The sequence below is a fragment of the Scleropages formosus genome, chromosome 5, assembly GCF_900964775.1.
Source record: "Scleropages formosus chromosome 5, fSclFor1.1, whole genome shotgun sequence".
NCBI lineage: Eukaryota > Metazoa > Chordata > Actinopteri > Osteoglossiformes > Osteoglossidae > Scleropages > Scleropages formosus.
The window spans coordinates 13,906,659-13,929,274 of NC_041810.1; the positions used below are offsets into that span (position 1 = coordinate 13,906,659).

The window sequence follows — 22,616 nt, forward strand, 5'->3', positions numbered from 1 at the left end:
ACCACTGAAGCTGGGCACTGGGGCGAGCCCCTCATTTCCACCACAAAGCACACAATGTCCTGCTCTCCACCAATAGGTACCAGGCAGACTTGAGAAAGGGGGTATTTACCTCTGGCGGTAACTAAGAAAGGCCCCCCTGGGGTGCCAAGGGCTGAAAAGGTTCATCTGAGGATGCGGGGCCCCGGCTGGCGGGGGTGTGCTGCTGTGTTGCAGGAGCCGAAGGTGGCGTGTGCTGGCTACAGGGCCCTGAGCGAGTTCCCCGAGGCTGTGCACTCTGTCCTGCACCTCCCCGAGCCGGTGAGAGTCCGTTTCCGTGGTTGAAGCGCCGCCGGGTGATGCAACCCTTTTTGAGCTGTAATCACAGTACAAGTCTGTTATCCTGGTGTTCGTAGGGTTACTTTTTATTTCTGTTCACCAAGGGACCTTTATAGACCCTTGTTTATAGTCCAAAGGGGACGTCACACACACGCTGTTTGGCGCTAGTGTTTTCTTGGGCTTCATAAACCCAGCTACTGGGATTCTCCATGCCCATCCAGTTTGTGCAAACACGCCCGAGAATGGGTTTGGGCAGCGGATCCCCATTGCCAGCCTGGTCCTCTGGTCATGATTTTCTTCTCTTCCAATCTTCATGTCCCACATTTCTTACTCTGTTTTACCGACAAGACCCAACCTGCTTAGTGCAGATGTCTGATAATGACCAACTGTCATTATCATAACTATTTATGTGTAGCTGAATTTATAATTCAAGGCCTGTTCTCTGATAGGCTAGGCCACCGCCAAAGCTTCCTGATGATGATGAAGAAGAGATGGAGGAGGAGGAAGAAGATTTGTCTGTGCCAGGCTCCTCCTACATCAAGCTTCTGCTCCTCACACCTGCTGCAGTTTTACCAGGTTTGCTTCGGAAATGGTTTCCTGTCTTTCCCATGTCCATCAGTGGCATCGCAGCCTCCCACACGTCACTTCTTGTTCTGTGTTTGTGACTTTTCACCTCGAGACTGCTGGGAAAGTCTTAATGAGCTTGGGGGATGATGGAAGGCAAAGTGGTTAAATGAAGAGACCAGCAACTGGAGTCGTGGTTAAGTAATCAGACTTAAAGTACCAGTCAAACGTTTGCGTAAACTCACTTAACACCAGACTTGTCTATGCCAAAAAACACAGAAACTGGACTTCTGAGCAACTGAAGTGAGTTTTTATGGAAACAGGAGGAGTTTACGACTGCCACCTTTGGTTGCAAAGGACCCAGGTTCAAATCCCACCTCCTTCTGTAGGCCAATGTACTGACCTTGAATTGGTAAAATAAGTTACCCAGCACGGGTGAGATACAGAGAGAGGTGTTAAGATGGGATGTTAATTTGCTAATTCTTGAGAAACATTGGCTGCTGTGGTGCTCTTCCGGTGCTGCCACCTTCCCGAGAAGGGTCCTTGTGTCTGAGTGGAGTGAACATGTGGTATTGGGGTCTTCAAGGGTGTGAACATCATCACAACTCTTTTTTTTTTTTTTTGGCTGTTCATGGACATCCCCATAGGTTTGTACCTGTAAGAATGTCATGGACGTCCATGAGCTCAGGTAGATCTCATACAGCCAGGGTGTCCTGTCCCTTGTGGGACAAGAACCATGCTGTTTGTGTTGGGATCCGGAATGGGGGTTGGGTGGAGGTGGGGGGGGGGGTTGTCTCACGACCCGGTCAGTCCTGCCAGCGCGGTAATTACCCCCAACAATGGACTCGCTCATCCCTGTCCGGCAGCGTCTGTCTCACAGCCCCTCACCCCCGCGGGCCCCCACTCCTGATCAGAGGTCATCGTCTGGGAGGGAGGTTAACTTTGAACTTGCTTGGCCCGGGGCTTCTCTGTTGCTGCAGGCCGATGGCTCACGGCAGGGCTTCCGCTCCTCAGGCCTCGAGTGCAAGGGCAGCCTTTGAACATCTGAGTCTGAGCTGTAATTTTTGTTTTTTGTATTTAATTTTCTGCGCAAACCTTGTTTGCGCCATTAATTTTTGCTTACATCACTACACTGGCTCCTCAACTTGAAAAATGAGACTGCAACTCTAACTTATTTTGTTTGTGAGTCCAGAGTCACTTTTGTCATTAAATCAATCACCAAAAGAAAGTAATACAGTCCTACCTTGATTTGTTTACTAGACTCTGTGAAAACTTAGGATTCAGCTGTAATAAATTTTATAGAGCTCTAAAGCTTTTCAACAAATATTTTCAATAATTAAGAGCTGCACTGAAATGATCTGTTGACCAATTATTCCCAAATTTGAATCAATTAACAATTAGAAAATGTTGTCCCAATAAACTTATATTTAATGCTGATTGTTTATTGATTCATTCCATAAACGTGTGATGTTTCTTATCTTGTTATTGATCGCTGGCACTCAGGAACACAAGACATGAGCTGTGAACACTGTGGAAGTGAGTTGAATTAAGGCGGTCCCAAACTCTTGTTTTGTTTGGATACTCTTTACTGCCATCTGTTGACGTGGCTGGTGAACACCAGTTATGTTCACACCTTTACAGGTAGAAATTTTAGAAGATGGATATGAAGGGAGTGCAGTTAAAAATAAACCAGGAAGTGTTCACATCTTGGGAATAACTCGACCATTCCTGATACAAGGTGCCAGTGTATTTGAAAGTTCAGTTTGGGCTTTGCGTAAAGTCTAGACCTGTGGCCAGATTAACAGCTATAAGATGAGTGTATGTTGTGTCTGGTTCTCTGGCCTTTGGCCTAGTTAGGGTTAGGAACTGACCTTTAACTCTTCCTCTGCTGACCTCCTGCCCCTGTGTCTCCCTCCCACCCCACGCAGCTCTGGAGGACTTCCTGACCTCCTTGGTGAGACAAGAGATGACACAGATGCCCCGTGGTGTGTATCACACAGCCCTGAGGGGGAGTGGTCTGCGCTCTGACCATGGTAAAACTGTGTCTGGCATCCCGGGCTTTATGCTGAAGACCTACGAGAAGAACAAGCAGCCCGGTCTCAAAGCTGGCCTTGCTGGTAAGGATACATAGTTCACCTGCACTTGCCCAGTGCTGCCCCTGCGGGGTGCTTTTTTTTGTCCCGTACGGCACATTCTTGCCTGACAGGTTCCTTCACACATACACAACCTGAAATGACCCCCAAGGAATGGGACCAGCACACCAACACACTCTGTAGTTAGTGGCTGTTCAAGATCACTCTTTTTACACTGCTAATAAGCACTAGGGCAGCCTCACAGTCCCAAGCTGTGGGTTCAAATCTGTCTCAGTCTCTGTGGAATTTGCATATTTTCTCCAAGATTGCAAGGGTTTCCACCGGATGATCTGGTTTCCTCTCACAGTCCAAAGACATTTGTTTCACATGACTCCAAAGTGCCTGTAGTCTGTGTGTGTGTCTGAGTGAATTAGTGTATGTCATTGCCCTGTGATGGACTGGTGTCCTCTCCGGGGTGTACCCTGCCCCATACCCTATTCTTCCAGGATAGTCTCTGGACCACCACAACACTGAACTGAGCAAGCTGTTATGTATAATAGATGCATAATGAGCATTATTTATTATTCCTAAGTTGAGACACATGTCTGACTTTAAAACAATTATGAAATAACCTTTCTGCTGCATGTATTGTTTTACAGTAAATGCAGCCTTTGAGGCTGTTGCTTGCTTTAGCGTTCCACTGTTAGTGCAGGCAACTCTGCCCTGCTGTTGTACACACGTGTCCCTGTGTGTTGCAGCCGGCCTGCTGCTCTGCTACGAGCTGCCTGTGCAGAGCGACCGGGAGGGACGACCCATCAGCCGCTTCCTGGTGAGCCGCGGGCGCAGCTACCAGCAGATGTTGGCAGCCCTCATCCACGAGGTACACCCCCCCAACCTAATGCTCCCATGGCTCCCTGTTTCACCTCCCCCCACGGACAGGCCCGATAAGGGCTTCCTTCCTGTGGTCATCCCTCGCGCACTTGACTGTTGTCTCTGGAGCAATTGAGGGAATCCGGGGCTCATTTCCACTCACATTAGTCTTTGTCATAACCCCCCAACCCCCGCATAGGGAAACTCAGTTCCGTCACTTCTATACATGGTGGCTCCAGGAAGACAGATCCATTCTGGATCATTCCTCATTTCCTCAAGTTTCTTCATACAGTGTGTTGAACTCACAGCAGTCAATATTACCATTAATAATTCAATGTAATTTGTTTTAATTACTGACACGACACCCCCACTGCTCTTATTGATCCCATTTGTCTGATTCGAGATCAGCTGTTGATGTCCACACGCTTCCAGATGCCATAACATTTTTGCACAACAGGCATTTGTCATTGTAATTTTTTCTTGTTGATGTGGTTTGCAGTGGTAGTAAGTAACTGTTGGAGATTTTCTGCCATGTCAGGCATAATTAATTTTCCAGCTGAGAGATCTAGTGAATGGGACACTTTAGCTCTGTTTTGGCCCTGGAGAATCCGCTTTTGTTTAGTTTCTCTTGGACATATGGAGCAGTGATGACATCACATCGCTGCTCGGGGCCCCTTGAGAAGCATGGGCCGGTCCTGGGTCCCGTCCCACCATTGTCTGTGTGCAGCAGACACCTGATCGTGCCCGCAGCGCAGGCAGCCCGTTATGTGTCGTGTGACCATGTGACTAGTTGCTAAATCCCTAAGTGTGTGTGTGTGTGTGTCTGTATTGAGGGGTGGGGGTTGGCACGGTTGCATTCAGCTGTGTGGTCTGAGATGGCTTCCCCGCTCTCTATAATGTATCAGGAGCTGATGGTGCCACCTGGTGGCAGGATGAGCCATTCTCATCCAGAGCTGCACCCAACCCAAAGTATTTTTTTCTCTGTTGCTCCTCAGGTGAACATCCAGCCGTCCGAGTGGCACCGCTCCATCCTGCTGCCCCAGGCATGGCAAGGCTTCATGAGCCGAGCGTTCCACGCTGTCCTCCAGGTGAGGTGCTGAGGGGTGGTGTCTTCTGCCTTCTTCCTTGGCTGTCTTTTCTGAGCTGGTCGTTCTCCATGTGCATGTGTCTGGAGGTTGCGCTCCTACAGTGGTATTTACTAAATCCCATATTCTTCACAGAGAAGAGGCTGTTGATGATGGTTATCATGATGTTAATAATGATGATGAAGAGCTGATTGTGATGGTTTTGATGATCGTGATTGTATGACAGTGGTGAAGACAATGCTGGTGATAGTGAAGACTGTGATGGTGATGTTGGTGATGATGACCCTGATGACATTAATTGTTATTGTGATGATCATGATGGAAATGAAGATGTTGGTAGTGATTATGATCATCACGATCGTGATGGTCCCACAGGGGCGCCGGGCAGACCTGGAGATGCTGCAGAAGAAAGGCAAGGAGAACCCTGAGGAGCTGCAGGGCCAGCAGCACCATGCCTGGCTCTGGTGAGTCCTGTGTCATCATCTTTGAAAGTCATTGCTAGCCAATATGCTGACAAAACGATGACCAGGTCCAGATGAGAGCAGCACAGCTATACACAGAGCACTGACAGACACTTTATTGATCATGGATGAAGTTGCACTTACAGATGAGTTCTGCTCAGGTTTAACAATGAAGAATGGATCAGCCCTCCTCCCTGCTTCCTCACACCTGGGGTCATGCTCTAATCCTCCTCCATGGAGGGGCGCACTGGTGAAATAGGGGCTGGTAGAGATGTTCTGCAGTACTTGTGTAGGGAGCACTACACACATCCTGACATTTCAGCAAACTGCTTTCAGATGCTGGGGGGGTAATGGGGTTCTGGGAATGTCTCTGTAGATCCCCCCAGACTTCTTACCATGCTTCATCTCTGTCCTTCCTGTGAGTGATAGGGTGGCGGAGAGGATCTTAGTGTGGGTCCTGTCCAGTCAGGGGCTTAGAGAAAACATTAACCACTCCCAGCACTGCTGACTCACCCCCTCCCTTGACTGTATGCTCCCTGCAGGGTCCGGGACCAGCTGACGAATGTCGTGAAGTCTGCGGCCAAGTGAGTCCCCGCCTCCTGCCTCCAGCTCCCTCCCCCTAGTGGGCAGGGCTAGCATGAGCATCCACATTTATATTTATTAATTTAGCCGACGCTTTTCTCCAAAACGACTTACAACGTTAAGGTTACACACACTCGATTCCAGTACCCTGCAGTCCTGAGCATATGTTTTTTTTATTAGATGTACAGTGTTTCTTATGTGTGAGTCAATGTTAGATTTAATATTTTTCCTCAACATGATGTCATAGTTACATTTATTTGACGATTTTCTCAAAGTGACTTACAATGTTAAGCTACTTACAATTTATGGTAAGTACTTTTCTCAAGGGTACAGCTGGAGGTGGGTTTCGAACATGAAACCTTTGGGTCCAAAGGCAGCAGCTTTAACCGCTATGTTACCACCTGGGCCCATGTTTAAGTGGGTGAAGATTAATATGCTGTACTCTTCAAGTGCCAATAGTGTTGCATGTTGCGGAGCTAAATCTCAGTCCAGACTGGACTGGAGGCTGCTGGAATTGGGTGTGATGGTGTTGAGGTGGGCTCTCAAAAAGCAGACTGCAGTGCTGGATGCTGAGTGGTGGATTCTGATACTCCGCTTATTTTCAAGTATGTTGCTGTTCATTTCCATACAGGGACAGCCCCGTGGTCCAGGGCAACTCCATATTGGCCCTGAGCGGCCTTGCAGTAGCACTGGCCAAGTATGAGAGCAGCCTCCCCGTTGAGCCCGAAACTGCTGGAGAGGTGAGAGGTTATGAGTGCCTGGAGGCCTCTGTTATAGCAGCTCCTGTTTGCAGGGGTTCCTCTGATCCATCTCCAGTCCATCCTTGAATTAACTTAAAGCAAAATACTCTGGGATTATACCTTAGGAGCACAAGGTTGTATAAAAGTCTTGCAAATAGCTATAATGAATAAACAATACTTTGTGAGGCTTTATTTGAACATTTTAGTAAGCATAAACCGCAATAAAATTAACACTTAAATGACTGAAAATAAAATTTTGTTGTCACCACAATTTCTGTTCAATGTCAGTTGTTGATAAATTCGTCTCTTAAACAGATCCTCGTTTTATTAGTGATCACCAGCGTTCAGGAACATCAGACTCAAACTGTAAATCCTGTGGAAGTGGGTTGAATGAAGGTGCTCCCACACTCCTTATTGGAGCTCTTTACTGGCGTCTGTTGGCTGGGCTGGTTGTGGTGTTCGCACCTTTACAGAGAAAATTTAGAAAAGGGATGTGTGAAGAATATGCAGTTAAAAATAAGTAATGGGAGAATATCTGTATCTTCAAAAAAATGTGTATCCGTCATTAATTATGGGTAGCCGGTGTAAAACTCTGTGAGGGCATGCATTCTGGATTCCAGGTGGGTCCAGAGTTCCTCTCCAACAAGCTTTGGATGACCATGGTAATGGATACCCTGCTGAGTGTGGTGAGCAGCGGTTACCAACCCAAAGGGAGGGTCTTCCCCTGGTTCCAGCATGTGAGTGTGCAGCGATACACAGAGTAACACACTTTAGCACAGCACAACATGCACAACACGTAGAGTAACACAGTGTGTCTACAGCATGGACACACACTTAATAATTCTTGGTTCTTAGGTTTTGTATCCTTATTAAACTCTTCTGTCCACAGTGATTTTCCACAGCATGACATTTACATTTATTGGACCAGTTTAGGAAAAGTTTGGTTTTTCAGGGTTCAACATCAGACTTGTTCCATAACCAGTATGCCTCTATACCAAGGCTAATGAGTTCCTTTCCAGTTGCTGCTGCTGCTGTTTTTGTTGTTGTTGTTGTTGTTGTTGTTATTATTATTCCTTTTTTCCAAGATGTACAGTGTTATACTGATTTACAGAGCTAAGTAGATTTTACTGTATCAACTCAAGGTAAGTATGTTGATCAAGAGTACTCTAGCGGGAATGGGGATTCGAACCCAGGTTCTTCATTTGCAAGGGGGCAGCTCTAATCACTGTGCCCTCTGTTGATACTCCACATTGTTGTGTTAATCAGAGGTCCTACTCTGGGGAGAACACGGCAAGCGCCATCGCTCGCTCCTGTGCCTGCCTGGGTCTGTCCCTGCTGGCCCCTGTGCTGCTCTCAGCCCACGGGGATGGAGCTTGTGAGGTCCTGGCCATGCTGGAACCTGGGCTCCCTGGGGGACAGGCCGCTGATGAGTCCCAGGCAGTGCAGTTCCACACGGGTCTGGCTGTGGGGCTGTTCCTCTGCTGCTTACATGGAGAGAGCGATGGGTGTGTACTGTGTGTGTGTGTGTGTGTGTGTGTGTGTGTGTGTGTGTGTGTGTGTGTGTGTGTGAGAGAGAAAGAGAAAGACACAGTTTTATCAGTTTGTGTCACACTACAGTAACAAATCTGGTTTTAATTCCATGCAGACACTGGTGTCATACAGGTAACAGTAAATGTGTAAAACAGCCTGTGTATGCTACGTAAACTGAGATCCGCTTCACGTATTTTGTGTGTGTGTGTGTGTGTGTGAGGCACTGCAGGAACGTCTCAGGACAGAAGATGAATGAGCTACTAATGAGCTCACTGGAGAAGCTGGAAGCCTGTTGCTTTGACAGAAACCTGGAGTACAAGTGAGTTAGTTTCCTGATCCTCGCCACTGCGTGCGTGCGCTGCACTGTCACCTAGTGGCTGGCAGAGGAGCTGCAGAAAGTTTTCATCGTAATTCTAAAGCCACTTTTACTTATATGTAACAGTCAAAAGCTTGAAAATACAGATGTCCATTGTCCCTCAGTGTATTCATGGATTAAGCGCTTGAAAAATCTCAGATGTGATCATAATAAATGACAACATAGTCTAAGACATTTAAATTTTAGGATTTTTTAATTAATTGAGCTATATCCAAATGTATAATAAAGTTATAATTATTAAAAATGAAATGCATTCTCTTTACAAACTCCTATTTAATGCCTGTTGTTGACAGATTAATCCCATAAAAATTTGCCTCATCGTTCCTCATTGTGTTGTTGATCCTTGACACTCAGGAACAGCAAACGTAAGATGTTAACACTGTGAATGTTACTGCCTGTTGGCATGGTGGGTCAACGCTCGTTGTTTTTGATCTGCAACAGACAGAAATTTTAGATTGGGAAGAAAATAAAATATAAAGTAATGGAAAATATATGAATTTTCAAAAAAGTTTTCCGCTCAGTTTGTGTTATGAGGTGGCCATGAAGTGTTAAAGACAAATAGGCAAATTAGTAACTCTAAAATTCATATCACATTGAAATGTACCAATAAAGATTGTGAAAAGTGACCCTCTGGATTATGGACTAATATTCCAGTGTGAAGGTGCAGCTGTCTCATGTTAAGCCCTTCTTAATGTCTTGCCTGCCCCTCTGCCCCACAGCACGGGGTGCATTCTGGGATTGGGCCTGGTCCTGTCCAGCATGAGCAGCAGCAGCCGGCTGGAACAGCGGGACCATGTGGTACGCTTGCTGGAGCAGCTGCTGCAGGAGCTGGAGGACAGCGGGAGTCGGGGCCGCATGCTCCAGGAGGTGGGACTCCTCTCCCTTAACCCCATCCTTGGTTACTGGATGCTCTGCCTACCTGCTCACAGTGCAGGTGCCAGTGTCACCAGTTCCTGTTCCCCACAGGTACTGGTCTATGCTGTGGCCTGTGTGGGGGTCTCCACCTTCAGCTCAGGGGTCATCGACGCCACCAAGGCCGAGGAGATCATGAACACCCTGCGGCGCATGGCTGAGGAGAGCCAGCAGGTGAGGTGCCCCTTGGAGCCCCAGTAGGAAATGGATTGTGAGCCCGAACAACATGGGACCTGTGGGAGTGGAAACCATGCACTTATTTAGCGGCTCCTTGTTTTCCAGGGTTTCCAGAGCTTTTCCTCTGTTGATATCACACTTTGTGTCTCAGTCCCTGTCCACGCAGACCCTCCACTAACGCTCCACGTGTCTCTTTTCCAGACTCCTGGGTTCGCCTTGGCTCTCGGCCTCTTGATTCATGGTCTCTCTGCCAGTGGACATGGCAAAGCAGAGGACCTTCATGGACGCCTGCTCGGGGCTTGGATCAAGATCCTGCTAGCTGAGGTGTAGTGGCTCAGCACTCAACACCTACTAGATCCTCTGAGAAAACTGTCCCCATCTCTGTCCTTCTGTCTCAGTCTGTCCCAGTGTCACAGTCTCTTTGCCCGCTATGCCAATCCCTGTCTCAGCATCCCAGTCTTTTTCCTAATCTGTGTCCCAGCATCCCAGTCTCTGTCTTTCTGTCCCAGACTCCATCCCCGTGTTTGTCCTTTTGTCCCAGTCTTTGTCCTAGTCTCTGTCCCAGTGTCCCAGTTCCTGCCCAAGCATCCCAGTCTTTTTTCCATTCTGTACTGGATGTTAAAGAAGACTATGGAAGCTGATGTATGAATATGCAGTCATTGGCTCTTTCAGGGGTGTCCCACGATGCAACGCCTGGCTGCAGTCAATGGGCTGGTGGCACTGGCTGGGTCTGAGAACTCCCTAGTCCAGGTACTTTCTTGCGCTTCTCCTCCTCTCCCTGTTTGTCCAGCAGTGTTGGCTGTGAGCGCTTCACAGTAGTGTGTGTGTGTGTGTGTGTGTGTGTGTGTGTGTGTGTGTGTGTGTGAGAGACGGTGAGAAGCTCTGTCTTGTGTGGGTGTTTGCCTTGTCCTCTTGTCCATGGTGATTTGTTTGTTCTCAAAAGTATTTTTTAAAGCAAAGGGCTGATCAGGACTGACACAATAAGTGTTGCTGTGGAAACGGTGGGGTCTGAAGTCAAGGTGGTGGTCTTTCTTTCTCCCACAGAAACTTTCTCACAGTTTCAAGCTGTTCATTGAGCTGAGAACATTGCTGCTGCTATCTGCGGGTGCGACCTGCCTACAGTACTTCACACACACCACATGGTGGAGCAGCAGGGCTTTATCTGATAGGCTGTACTTCCTGTTCCTGTGGCTCGGCCTTTCCTCCTTCCTTCCTGTGGATGACGCTGCTTTTCACTGTGCTCTCACTGACAAGGGGATGTGACTTGACTGACTCAGAAACTAATAAAATAAAAAATCAGCATTAAAATTTGTGTTGGGAAGCCAGTTTAACTGATTTTTACCCCTGTAAGTGCCCTCCTCCTCACCAGTTTAGCTTGTGCTACCAGAGGAAAAGTGTGCCACATTCTGGTTGGATTTACAGTTTTGGTGGGAAGTGCTATGGCCGTGTGAAGATGAGTTTGAACTGCCCGACTCTGTCGGACAACTCTGTGGTTGTGCATTTACCCCTGTCATTTGTCTTCTTCCAAACAGCTGAAGTCTGAAACAGAGCAGTCTCAGCAGCATGCCCGGCTCAACGAGGTCATTAGGGCCATCACCCAGGTAAGGCTGCTCCTCCAGGGTATTAAGAGGGCTGTCTCCTCTCAGAGAGTCAGGAGATCAGTGTGGTGATGCTGCTATTCACCTGCAGGTCATCACTTGCTCCAGCGCAATTGGGCTGCAGTCCAACGCCTCCTGCCTGCTTGGCCACCTGCACCTGGCCCAAGTGTCTACTAGTCACAGCAGGGCAGCAGGTGAGATGCTCTGGCCATGCCCACAGGGCATCTGGTAGACAAAGCTGATGTCAAGCCCCTTACATCCCTACCCAGGAACATTCACCATTCTAGCAGTGAGGTGAAGACTAAACCCTAGAGCTGTACTTTAAGTTGTATATATAGTTATATCTACAAGACCTGATCATCCACTACACCCCAACCAGATTGCTATGTTCCTCCACCTCTGCCCGCTTGGTGGTCCCACGCACAAAGGTCCAAAAGCAAAAGCACGAAGGTTCTTGGTTCTGGCTCCGATGTGGTGGAATGAACTCCCCCCCTCTCTCAGAACTGCTGAATCACTGTCCACATTTAAAAAGGGTCTTAAAACTTGTCTCTTCCGGATTCACTACACTGATGATCTCTTAAGTTTATATAATGTGTAAATGTTAATGCAGTATAACTTTGAGATCATATCCGTTACGCAATGGCTAAACCTTCACGCAGCTACTCCTGTAATGTAACGTAAATGTTTGTATGAAAAAAAAATGATTAGGAAGGCAATTAAAAAATTGTCGATATTCGGATAACGTTTTCTGCAGCTACTCCTATGATGTACAGTCGTAAAAAAGAAAGTACACCCTCTTTGATTTCTATGGTTTTACGTATCAGGACATAATAAAAAAAAAATCATCTGGTCCTTAGCAGGTCTTAAATCAGGTAAATACAACCTCAGATGAACAACAACACATGACATATTTCACTGTGTCATGATTTAGTTAGCAAAAATAAAGCCAAAATGGAGAAGCCATGTGTGAAAAACTAAGTACACCCTTACTGCTTCCATAGGAATTAAGACGGTAAGTAGCAACCAGGTGCTGCTAATCAAATGCCCTTGATTAATTGATCATCAGCAAGTGTGAGCACCTCTAGAAAAGCAGAAGTTTTGGCAGTTTGCTGGTCTGGAGCATTCAGGTGTGTGGTAACACAATGCCAAGGAGGAAAGACATCAGCAGTGATCTTAGAGAAGCAATTGTTGCTGCCAGTCATTCTGGGAAGGGCTATAAGGCTATTTCTAGACAATTTAAAATCCATTATTCTACAGTGAGGAAGATTATTCACAAGTGGAAAACATTCAAGACAGTTGCCAATCTTGCCAGGAGTGGACGTCCCAGCAAATTCACCCCAAGGCCAGACTGTGCAATGCTCAGAGAAATTGCAAAAAATCCAAGAGTTGCATCTCAGACTCTACAGGCCTCAGTTAGCATGTTAAATGTTAAAGTTCATGACAGTACAATTAGAAAAAGACTGAACAAGTATGCTTTGTTTGGAAGGATTGCCAGAAGAAAGCCTCTTCTCTCTCAAAAGAACATGGCAGCACGGCTTAGGTTTGCAAAGTTGCATCTGAACAAACCACAAGACTTCTGGAACAATGTCCTTTGGACAGATCAGATCAAAGTGGAGATGTTTGGCCATAATGCACAGTGCCACGTTTGGTGAAAACCAAACACAGCATATCAGCACAAACACCTCATACCAACTGTCAAGCATGGTGGTGGAGGGGTGATGATTTGGGCTTGTTTTGCAGCCACAGGACCTGGGCACCTTGCAGGCACTGAGTCAGCCATGAACTCCTCTGTATACCAAAGTATTCTAGAGTCAAATGTGAGGCCATCGGTCCGAAAGCTAAAGCTTGGCCGAAACTGGGTCATGCAACAGGACGATGATCCTAAGCACACCAGCAAATCTACAACAGAATGGCTGAAAAAAGAAAAGAATCAAGACGTTGCAATGGCCCAGTCAAAGTCCAGACCTCAACCCGATTGAAATGCTGTGGCGGGACCTTAAGAGAGCTGTGCAAAAACAAATGCCCGCAAACCTCAATGAACTGAAGCAACGTTGTAAAGAAGAGTGGGCCAGAATTCCTCCACAATGATGTGACAGACTAATGAAGTCATGCAGAAAACGATTACTTCAAGTTATTGCTGCTAAAGGTGGTTCTACAAGCTATTGAATCAGAAGGTGTACTTAGTTTTTCACACATGGCTTCTCCGTTTTGGCTTTATTTTTTTTTAAATAAATCACGACACGGTCTAATATGTCATGTGTTGTTCGTCTGAGGTTGTATTTACCTGATTTAAGACCTGCTAAGGACCATGTGATTTTTTTTTTTTTTTTTTTTATTATGTCCTGATACATAAAACCATAGAATTTAAAGAGGGTGTATTTTCTTTTCCACATGACTGTATATTATTTCATATGGTAGAAAGTAACAAACTGTACTTTAGAATCACATGTCTGCAACTGTGTCTCTTTCTACTAATGTAATGCACACATTGTATTTTCTATGAGATGTACGTTTCCCCAGGGGCGTGGTGGTGCAGCAGGTTTTCCCGGGTCCTGCTCTCTGGTGGGTCTGGGTTTTGAGTCTTGCTTGGGGTGTCTTGCGATGGACTGGTGTCCTGTACTGTGTGTCCCCCCTCCAGCCTTGCACCCTGTGTTTCCGGGTTAGGCTCCAGTTTTCCACGACCTTACTTAAGACAAGCAGTTTCAGACTCTGTGTGTGTGTGTGTGTGTGTGTGTGTGTGTGTGTGTGTGTGTGTGTGTGTGTGTAAGTAAGTGACTTTGGAGGAAAGCATCTGCTAAGGGAATAAATGTAATGTAAGCACCGTAACTGGATAGCAGGTGGCGTTGTGTTGAAACCTGGCGATTGCAGATGCAAATGAGCTGCATGTGCGAGTGCCCAACTACAACCATTCCCCGACATACGTCCAAGTTCCGTTCTGACCGACTGGTTGGGTCTCGAAATGGACGTTAAGTCAGACGTACGTTCGCATGGCATGTAGAAGTTGTATACCTGTACAACGTTCTTTTATCCTTCTTAATTTCTGTCGTTATCTAGCTTTTTTATTAACCAGCTTTATTAGCTGACATTTTATATGATCCTGTAGTTTTTTTTTTTTAAACATTTATCTGATTCTTTAGTGCGTATCTCATCAGTTCTATTTTTTACATTATGCAAGTTCTGTTGTAATTATCTCATTTTTCTTTAACCAGTTTTATGCACTGACATTTTTTTAAATCACTCTATGGTTTGTAAAAGGGGGCGTGGCCTGTGCCTGCTCTCTGGTGGGTCTGGGGGTTCAAGGCTCACTTGGGGTGCCTTGCGGCAGCCTAGCATCCCGTCCTGGATGTGTCCCCTCCCCCTCCAGCCTTTGTGCCCTGTGTTGCCAGGTTAGGCTCCAGTTCGCCGTGATCCTGTTTGGGACAAGCGGTTTTAGTCTGTGTATGTGTGTCTATGGTTTATTTAAAAAAAAAAAAAAAAAAAAAAAAAGGTTCTTTGGTTTTACTTTTTGCCTTCTTTGTACTTTTATGATGTCACCAAACACAGTACGGTAGTATATCATTTTTTTAGTTTCTATTTTATCGTTTTAAAGTATTTTGTGGAAACGTAAAAGCATAAAGGTGACATTGCATTTGGTTTATTGTGGTTAGCATACAGTTCATAGTAAAATAAAATGCATAAAACCATGTAATGGTTTAATCCAGCATGAAAATGCATTAGATTTACGTGAATAACAAGCGCTTACCGAATGGCAACTGAGACAGAGGCTGTGATGTATACACAATGCTGGGATATCGTCTGACAGTCACTAGCGTACACACACAGCTGTTCGCACTACCGGATGTACGACCAAGCGGAATTTTTATATTTACATCTATTTTTTCTTAATTTTTTAAAATTCATACAGTAATTTTTTTTCGTTTGTATGTGTGGATTGTCGTAAGTCGCATAGGTTGCAAGTAGGGGGAGAGGCTGTATATACATGGAAAAAATATTAAAATAATGTTTAATAGTATTTGCCATTTGCATTGTTTTCTTGTTACTGCAGAGTCCTGCCAGAAAACGGCAGTGTCCCCTGCTGTGGTTTTCGCACATGTGCTATAGATTAACGGTAATTTTTAGCACTCAAAAACACGGTTGTTTCACAGTGACAGAGCTTTTCTCAGTTTCTATAGATGGTGTTGAGATGTTTAGATGCACATCTTCAAATCCGGCTTGCCATCCTCTCTTCTCCTCCCCCTGCAGTTCCCCCCAACTTTGGCTATCTGACCGAGAGGAGTGTCATTAGAGCAGCGGTGGATTACATTATCGAAATAGGAAGGAAAGGTGCTGCTCTCGTCGAATCTTACTGACCGTACCCCTGTGTTTCCTTCTGTTTCTCCACAATGTTTTGTCTGGCTGCTTTTACCATATCTTGTCTTCATCACATGTTACCACATCCACGCTGTCAATTAGCATATTGCTTATTTACTTATGGAAGTTAGACATATGTGTAACAAAGCGAATGTTTAAGTGCTCAGTAGGAAAGTGTTGATCTCCTCGATGGCTGTGTCCCTCAGGTCCGGAGTTTGCCCACCCTCAACTGGTGAAGGTGGCCCTGGGACCCTTGGCAACTGTGGGCACCAGCTTCCAGTACCCCCCTGTCAACTGGGGTGCATTTCTCTCACCCTTGATGAGGCTCAATTTTGGTAACGTGGCCCTCCTCCACCTCCGTCCAGGCTGAATTATAATTAACTTATCATTGTAAGTCATTTTAGAGAAAAGTGTCAACTAGGTGAATAAATGTAATGCAAATGTAAATTATCAGTGTTATAATTGGCTCTTTTAAAACGACTACCACAAGGGAGCTGTTGTCTTTCTGAAGGTTCTGGGTTCAAGCCCCCCGCCTTCTGTCATACCCTTGGTCTTACCCTGAATGAATAATGTAAAAATTATCATTCTCTATATATGAGTAAATATTTATGCTTACTTACCTTTGTCACCCCGGACAAAGCTATCAGATAAGTTAATAGTAAAGTTTTGTTTATTTAGTTTTGCGACATTTTTCCAAAAGGAATCTTTCATCAGGAATCTCATCAAGAATCCTTCCTCTCGCAGTATCCAGATATGTCCACCAGCCCAGATGTGCATCAGCACTGTCTTTCTCAACTGGTCCCGTCTCTGGTCACTGTATTGCAGGCGAGGAGGTGCAGCACCACTGTGTCGAGCTGGCTGCCTCCCAGTGCCAGTCTTCCCAGAGTGCCTCTCTCTTCCTGGGCATGTGGCTGAGCCCACCCCTAGTGCACAGTCTGAGTGTGAGTGTTATTAGGACAGAGCAGCCCCTCCAACTGCTTAATGTTGGTCAGGAAGTGGCTTTTATGATCCACTTTTAACACGCGTATTGATGTACATTGGAAAGTTATGCTTCTTATTTCGTTTGGAGATCGTGACATTAAATTGCGATCTTGGAGACTGTGGTTTAGATGTTTAGCTGATTTGAAAGCAGCTGCTTTCTGTGACTCTACTACTACTTGTGTTGAACTGTTTATTATGCTCATCATTATTACATATATCTCCAATGAAAATATGTACACCAAATACCAATAGTCCCAGTGTGGTAGCTACGTTTTGTTTTATACAAAATGTTTAATTTTGATTCATTGGTTTTGACCATACTGTGCATAACTCTGCAATTATGCACACTGCATTAGTGCTACTAATGCTATTCGCTAAACAGCCGTTGGCTCTGTAATGTAGCACTTTGCTTTTGACTTAACAGCAATAGTTAGGATGGCTTGTTCCCATAGGCTGAATATCACGTTCGGAGTAGTGTGTTGCTGTTGAGGAAGCGCAGAAGCTGGGTGCGAGGGTAGTTGTTTGTGTGACTGGTGAAACCAATGGTCAGTGGTTCTCCTTCCCCAGCTGCGGACAAGGGCCCACTTGTACAGCTCCCTCCCCACCTGGATGAAGCACGTAGCTAGTGACAAACTGCAGACCTATGTGGAGGTGCTGGGCGTGCAGCAGTTCAGCCCGGAGAGCCGGCCCCAGCGCATTACCCTCTGCCTGGCCGTGCTTGAGGGACTGACCCAGGCCATGGCGCTGCCTGATCCTTCACAGAACATCTGGGATATTCTGCGCTCGGCCACAAAGGGGATCTTCACTCTCCTACCTGACTGCATCCAGGTACTGTCTCCATTCTTGAGCTGGACCTTGTGCTGGAATTGGAAATCCCTACTGTGTCTTTATCAGGGTGGCGTGCAGGAAGTGGCACTAGGCTCGTGGTTCGTGCTTTGGTGGGTGATGCTGATTCAGGATTCAGAGCAGCGCTGCGGCTTCTACGTCTCTCTTCCTGCTAACGTAATGCACGCATTGTACTGTATTTTTACGTGATGTGCATCGCTTTGGAGAGAAGCGTCTTCTAAATGAATACATGTAAATGTAAGTGCAGTGTCACTTCTGTGGTGGTGAGAAAACGTTGGTATTTTTACACAGCAAAGGTTGGATAGGGAAGCAGTGATATCGAGACAGAAAACACTGTTTGCACCGTTTATTCAAGTGGAAACCCTTTTTTTTTAAAAGAACATTTTAAAGCTGTTGCAGCTGCAGAAAAAGCAAGGAGTAAAGAATATTGATTACCCCATTTTACAGTGTTGATTATTTTCTTAGCTCTTTCACAAAAGCCTTGGGGTTTCTTTGCAATGTTTTCAAGCCATAAATTAAATAATTATTCAGCATACTACTACTACTACTACTACTAATAATAATAATAATACTAATAATAACCAAATTCCAATAACTTGGAATCTGGGAATTCTTGGTTCAAGACCCACTCTTGCTGTAGTACCCTTGATCCCTGAATTGATATGGTAAAAATTACCTAGCTGTACAAATGGATAAAACAGTAGCACAAAGACTGCAAGTCACTTTGAAGAAAAGCATCAACTAAATGATGATTATTATTATTATATGTTAATCATTACCAGTTCAAAATTTTTGGACCAAACCTTTGTTTTCAGTGTGGATGCAGTTGTGCGGTTGTCATACTTAATGGAATTTTTCTTCTTTCTTTGGCAGGATGGTGAAGTAGACCTGTATGTGGGAATTGTTAAGTGTCTCTCAGAAATGGGAGATACAGAGATTGACAGAATAACTCATGTCACAAAGGTGAACCAGTCCAATGTGTAGCGTGCGTTTACGTGTGTGTGTGTGTGTGTGTGTGTGTGTGTGAGAGAGAGAGAGAGATCAGCAGCAGCGTTTGAGTCTTATATACTGTGCTTGTCATGACAGTCACTCTCAGGGTTCCACCTGTCCACTAATTACCACTTTACTGGCTTCTTTCTCTGGCGAAAGTAGAGTGGGGGATGTTTGAACATATTGAGTAGAAGCAGAGTGAGAGCCTCTGTGTGTGTTATTGTGTCACATTTACTTACTGTTCAAACATCAGACCTCCAAGCCCCTGTACAGCTGATGTGAGTGTGTCAGGTGGATGCTTTAGACACATAGACAGGATTATCAAAGAACAGTTTGTCTGTGTGGATACCAGTGTTGCTGGTTTGATTTTGGACCCCTTGTGCATAAAAGCACCAACTGACCAGAGGTGGAGAAGCACAGTACTCTTGCTGGAGTGTAGCAAAACACCTTGGGTTTAGGGTCAGAAACACCACAAATGAGATTACATTCATCATGACTGTAACAAACAGTCAAGGGGAGGAGCACAAGTGTGGAAAAGGTCTTAATCGCAAAGCCAGATGTGGCTGGAGGTTAGGGACTGGTGTTACAGCTCCTCTGGGATGTCCCCACAGGCCAACTTGGAGAAGGCGGGCTTTGTTTTGGCCTGCCTGAGTTCCCAGGGCCGGGTGCCTCTTCTGGCCCTCAATGACATCATTGCTACTGCTCTCATGCGGAGTCGACAAGAGGAGGTCATATGGATGCTAAAGCAGAGCTTCTACCAGTCACGCCTGGTCTCAAACCCTAATACAGGTCAGTGCAGGGATTACTTCCAACAGCACCACAGGTCAACGCACTCCTTGCCAACCCTAGCGTAGGTCAACACTCCTTGTACACATGCCAACATGTGCATTGTCTTCCAGCACTGTTGCAGGTCAATTTCTCCATTGTCACTTGCTAAAATTAGGCACTTTATATTGCTCTATATATGCATGCTGCTTTGTCTACAACAGGTGTGCTGAAGAGGATGGAGTGGCTGTTGGAACTAATGGGCCATCTTCGCAATATTGCTTACGGCACAACACCGGTGAAGAGTGGCGATCCCAAGCAGGTATCTCAGAAACCTCCAGTAGGCTGTGCAACAGGAAACTGTGTGTGTGTGTGTGTGTGTGTGTGTGTGTGTGTGTGTGTGTGTGTGTGTGTGTGTGTGTGTGTGTGTGTGTGTGTCACTGATAAAGATCTAGTTGAGGCTGAGATGGGTTGAGAGTCAACAGAAAGTCTAAATATGAGCAGTAGCCGCTCAGCTGGGGGTGTGATATATAGTTGCCATTGGCTAATCACAGCTGCACTTCCTGCACAGGCCACCAACTTCCTGCTGCAAGTGTTCTGTGCTGCTCTGCTCACCTGGGCAGACCACTCCATGCCCCTGCTCCAGGGTGTCGCCGCCAGCTGGTTCCCTTGGAAGGAGGACTTGGAGAACCCCAGTGTCCTGTACAGACCCCACCTGACCCCAGAGTCACTCCCCATGCTGGACCTGTTGGTTCTGCCACACACCATTCAGCAGCTGCTCAGCAAAGAGCCGTGGAAAGGGCAGACGCAGAAGGTAGTTCTGCACCATGAGATCTCTTCTTCACATTTATTTTTTATTATTCCTACTTTCAGTGGGGGCGTGGTGGCGCAGCGGGTTTGGCCGGGGCCTGCTCTTTGGGTGAGTCTCGGGTTTGAGTCCTGCTTGGGGTGCCTTGCAGCAGACTGGTGTCCCGTCCGGGGTGTGTCCTCTCCCCCTCCAGCCTTGTGCCCTGTGTTGCCCGGTTAGGCTCTGGTTTGCCATGACCCTGCTTGGGACAAGCGGTTGTAGACGCGTGCGTGCGTGCGTGCGCACATTGTTCCTTTTTTCAAACAACTTATATTCCTCTTTCTTGAGATTCACTCACTAGTTACAACTGTGCAATTTGTTCATTTCTGGGAAATTCTTCGCAAAGTGTTCATAAACATGGATCTGACTGTAAATTGTAAACATGTGATCTTACACTGATAAACAAAAGTGTTATTTTTTTCCACTTGAAGTACAAGAAAAAGACGTACCCATACTTTAAGTATTTTAATGATTAATAGTAATTTTATTGTGTCGAAAGTGAGCTACAACATTATGTTTGTGCACGAAGTTGCATACAGTTACTTATCCATTTGTACAGCAGAGAGTAATGTTTCAATTCAGGGTTAGTATGTTAATCAACAGTACAACAGTAGGAGGTGGGATTCAGACTCAGGTTCTTCTGTTGCAAGGTGGTGCCTCTGAACACTTTGCCACCTGCTGCCCAACTAGTTCTTGCTGAACACTACTGTTTCCACATGTGATGGAATAATGATTTCCCTGTGCTGATATTTTGGAGGGGTGGTGCAGTGGGTTGAACCGGGTCCTGCTCTCCGGTGGGTCTGGGGTTCGAGTCCCGCTTGGGGTGCCTTGCGGCGGACTGGCGTCCCGTCCTGGGTGTGTGTCCCCTCCCCCACCAGCCTTACGCCCTGTGTTGCCAGGTTAGGCTCTGGCTCCCCGTGGCCCCATATGGGATAAGCGGTTCAGACAGTGTGTGTGTGTGTGTGTGTGTGTGTGTGTGTGTGGTGATTTGGATGTGCTTCTATGTTCAAATTTAGCGTAAAATGTAAGATATTTGGTATAATTAGTTCATAGGCATATGCAGATGTTTATTTTTTTAATGCACTCTAACTGTATAAGACAGCAGATAATGTTCTCTGCTTTCCCCATGGTTTTTTTTCCTTCTCCTGAAGGTGAATGCAATCAACTGAAACGTTGATCAAAAAACTTGCACGGTTCTTTCTCGTGAAGTTTCTCGTGCCCGTCACGCAGTATGCCATGACTTCATTTAAATGCACTGTGAGAGGTGCTATCATACAGTGTTTGCAGTGAAGCATGTCTCACCAACGTCTCCCTGTCATTCAGTTCATTGAGTGGTTCTTCGGCATAGCAGAGGCTCCCGTGGAGCGACTGTCCCAAACAACCATCCTGGCTGCCAAAGGTGAGACAACCGTGCTTCCACTTGTCTCTGCATGACTGACCCTGCATCCTGCGACTGGGACCTGTTTGTTTGTATATTTTGACTGTTTAGCGTGTTCATTTGGCTTCCCCCCTCTTGTGTCAAACAGCTGTGCTCGTTTCCTTACGACACCTGCCGGAATTCCGGAAGAAGGGCGTGTGGACCCGGGCTTATGGCTGGTGACGAGATGCAGATATGCCGGGAGCAACTGTTGAACTGCAACCCCACAGACTGCTGGGACATCACCACTGAAGGTGGTTGAGGGGGCCATGGAGCGGCAAGGGATGGATGGGAGTGTTACGTTTCGCAACCCATGAGATTGAACAGTGATGAATCAGCACCATTGCATTTTTTGCTATTACTTTTACAAAATCTTTTCCTCATGAAGTGGTAACTGTTACAGATACTTCCATCTTTCGTCATTAGTATTTCATAAGAGCAGAGCAGCTGTGGTTTTTTTTAAGCCTGATTTCTTTGCAGCCTTTGAAATAAAATGCTTTTGCTCTGGTGTCGTCTCAACATCTTCTGTGGCATTACTGTAACATAGCACCTGATCCCCTCCTGTGATCTTTGGTCTTCGTGCTTAATTTCCTGATGCTGGAATCAAAAGTCAAAAAGAACAAGTAAAGCACCAACTCAGCCGCAGCTGGGCAGTAGGACTGGACGGTGTCGTTGCTACAGGTCACTTTATTGGCACATTCATTCCTTCCTTCCCTTACTACTTCAGATGCCTGAGAGTTATTTTGAAGTCTACATTGTGCATGTAATTTTGCTGATCTAGTTGGCGGGAGCTGTACAGATGAATGTTTGTCTGCTCCAGCTGAGGTGCTCTCCTGTCCGCTTGCTCGGTGGACGCTCAGAGGCAGCCACTATTCACTCCAGATGTTCCCCTCTGGCATTGTCTGCAGTCCGGAGCGTGACACTACATAAAAGGAATGTGCAGACATCCAAAACACAAACTTCTTTTTGTGTGACATGTGTGCCTATGGTAGGGCAGCTTCCTGAAACAGATATGGCCTTCAAACCCGCGTTGGGTAAAACAGTCTTGATATTCCGTAGTGCCTCCAAAAAGCACCAAGTAACAATTTCTTCCTCAGGGTTCCTTATCAAACAGCCTCAGTTTAGAGTTAGAAAATGT

General features: G+C 46.1%; 1 protein-coding gene across 1 annotated transcript in view; it reads left to right on the plus strand.

The window, feature by feature from the left end:
* Positions 1-22,603, plus strand: part of focad (focadhesin) — a 44,061-nt gene extending 21,458 nt beyond the window's left edge. The window contains exons 17-43 of the mRNA XM_018759646.2: positions 214-297; positions 765-891; positions 2,808-2,996; positions 3,710-3,831; positions 4,817-4,909; positions 5,282-5,370; positions 5,910-5,951; positions 6,581-6,689; positions 7,310-7,426; positions 7,956-8,194; positions 8,449-8,538; positions 9,315-9,462; positions 9,562-9,681; positions 9,886-10,008; positions 10,357-10,434; positions 11,217-11,285; positions 11,374-11,476; positions 15,525-15,605; positions 15,839-15,967; positions 16,458-16,573; positions 17,181-17,441; positions 18,333-18,422; positions 19,061-19,238; positions 19,439-19,536; positions 19,786-20,028; positions 21,385-21,460; positions 21,588-22,603. Coding sequence (XP_018615162.1) covers positions 214-297; positions 765-891; positions 2,808-2,996; positions 3,710-3,831; positions 4,817-4,909; positions 5,282-5,370; positions 5,910-5,951; positions 6,581-6,689; positions 7,310-7,426; positions 7,956-8,194; positions 8,449-8,538; positions 9,315-9,462; positions 9,562-9,681; positions 9,886-10,008; positions 10,357-10,434; positions 11,217-11,285; positions 11,374-11,476; positions 15,525-15,605; positions 15,839-15,967; positions 16,458-16,573; positions 17,181-17,441; positions 18,333-18,422; positions 19,061-19,238; positions 19,439-19,536; positions 19,786-20,028; positions 21,385-21,460; positions 21,588-21,661 — 3,288 coding nt within the window. The 3' untranslated portion in view covers positions 21,662-22,603. The remainder of the gene's footprint in view (positions 1-213; positions 298-764; positions 892-2,807; positions 2,997-3,709; positions 3,832-4,816; positions 4,910-5,281; positions 5,371-5,909; positions 5,952-6,580; positions 6,690-7,309; positions 7,427-7,955; positions 8,195-8,448; positions 8,539-9,314; positions 9,463-9,561; positions 9,682-9,885; positions 10,009-10,356; positions 10,435-11,216; positions 11,286-11,373; positions 11,477-15,524; positions 15,606-15,838; positions 15,968-16,457; positions 16,574-17,180; positions 17,442-18,332; positions 18,423-19,060; positions 19,239-19,438; positions 19,537-19,785; positions 20,029-21,384; positions 21,461-21,587) is intronic.
* The last annotated feature ends 13 nt before the right edge of the window (positions 22,604-22,616 follow it).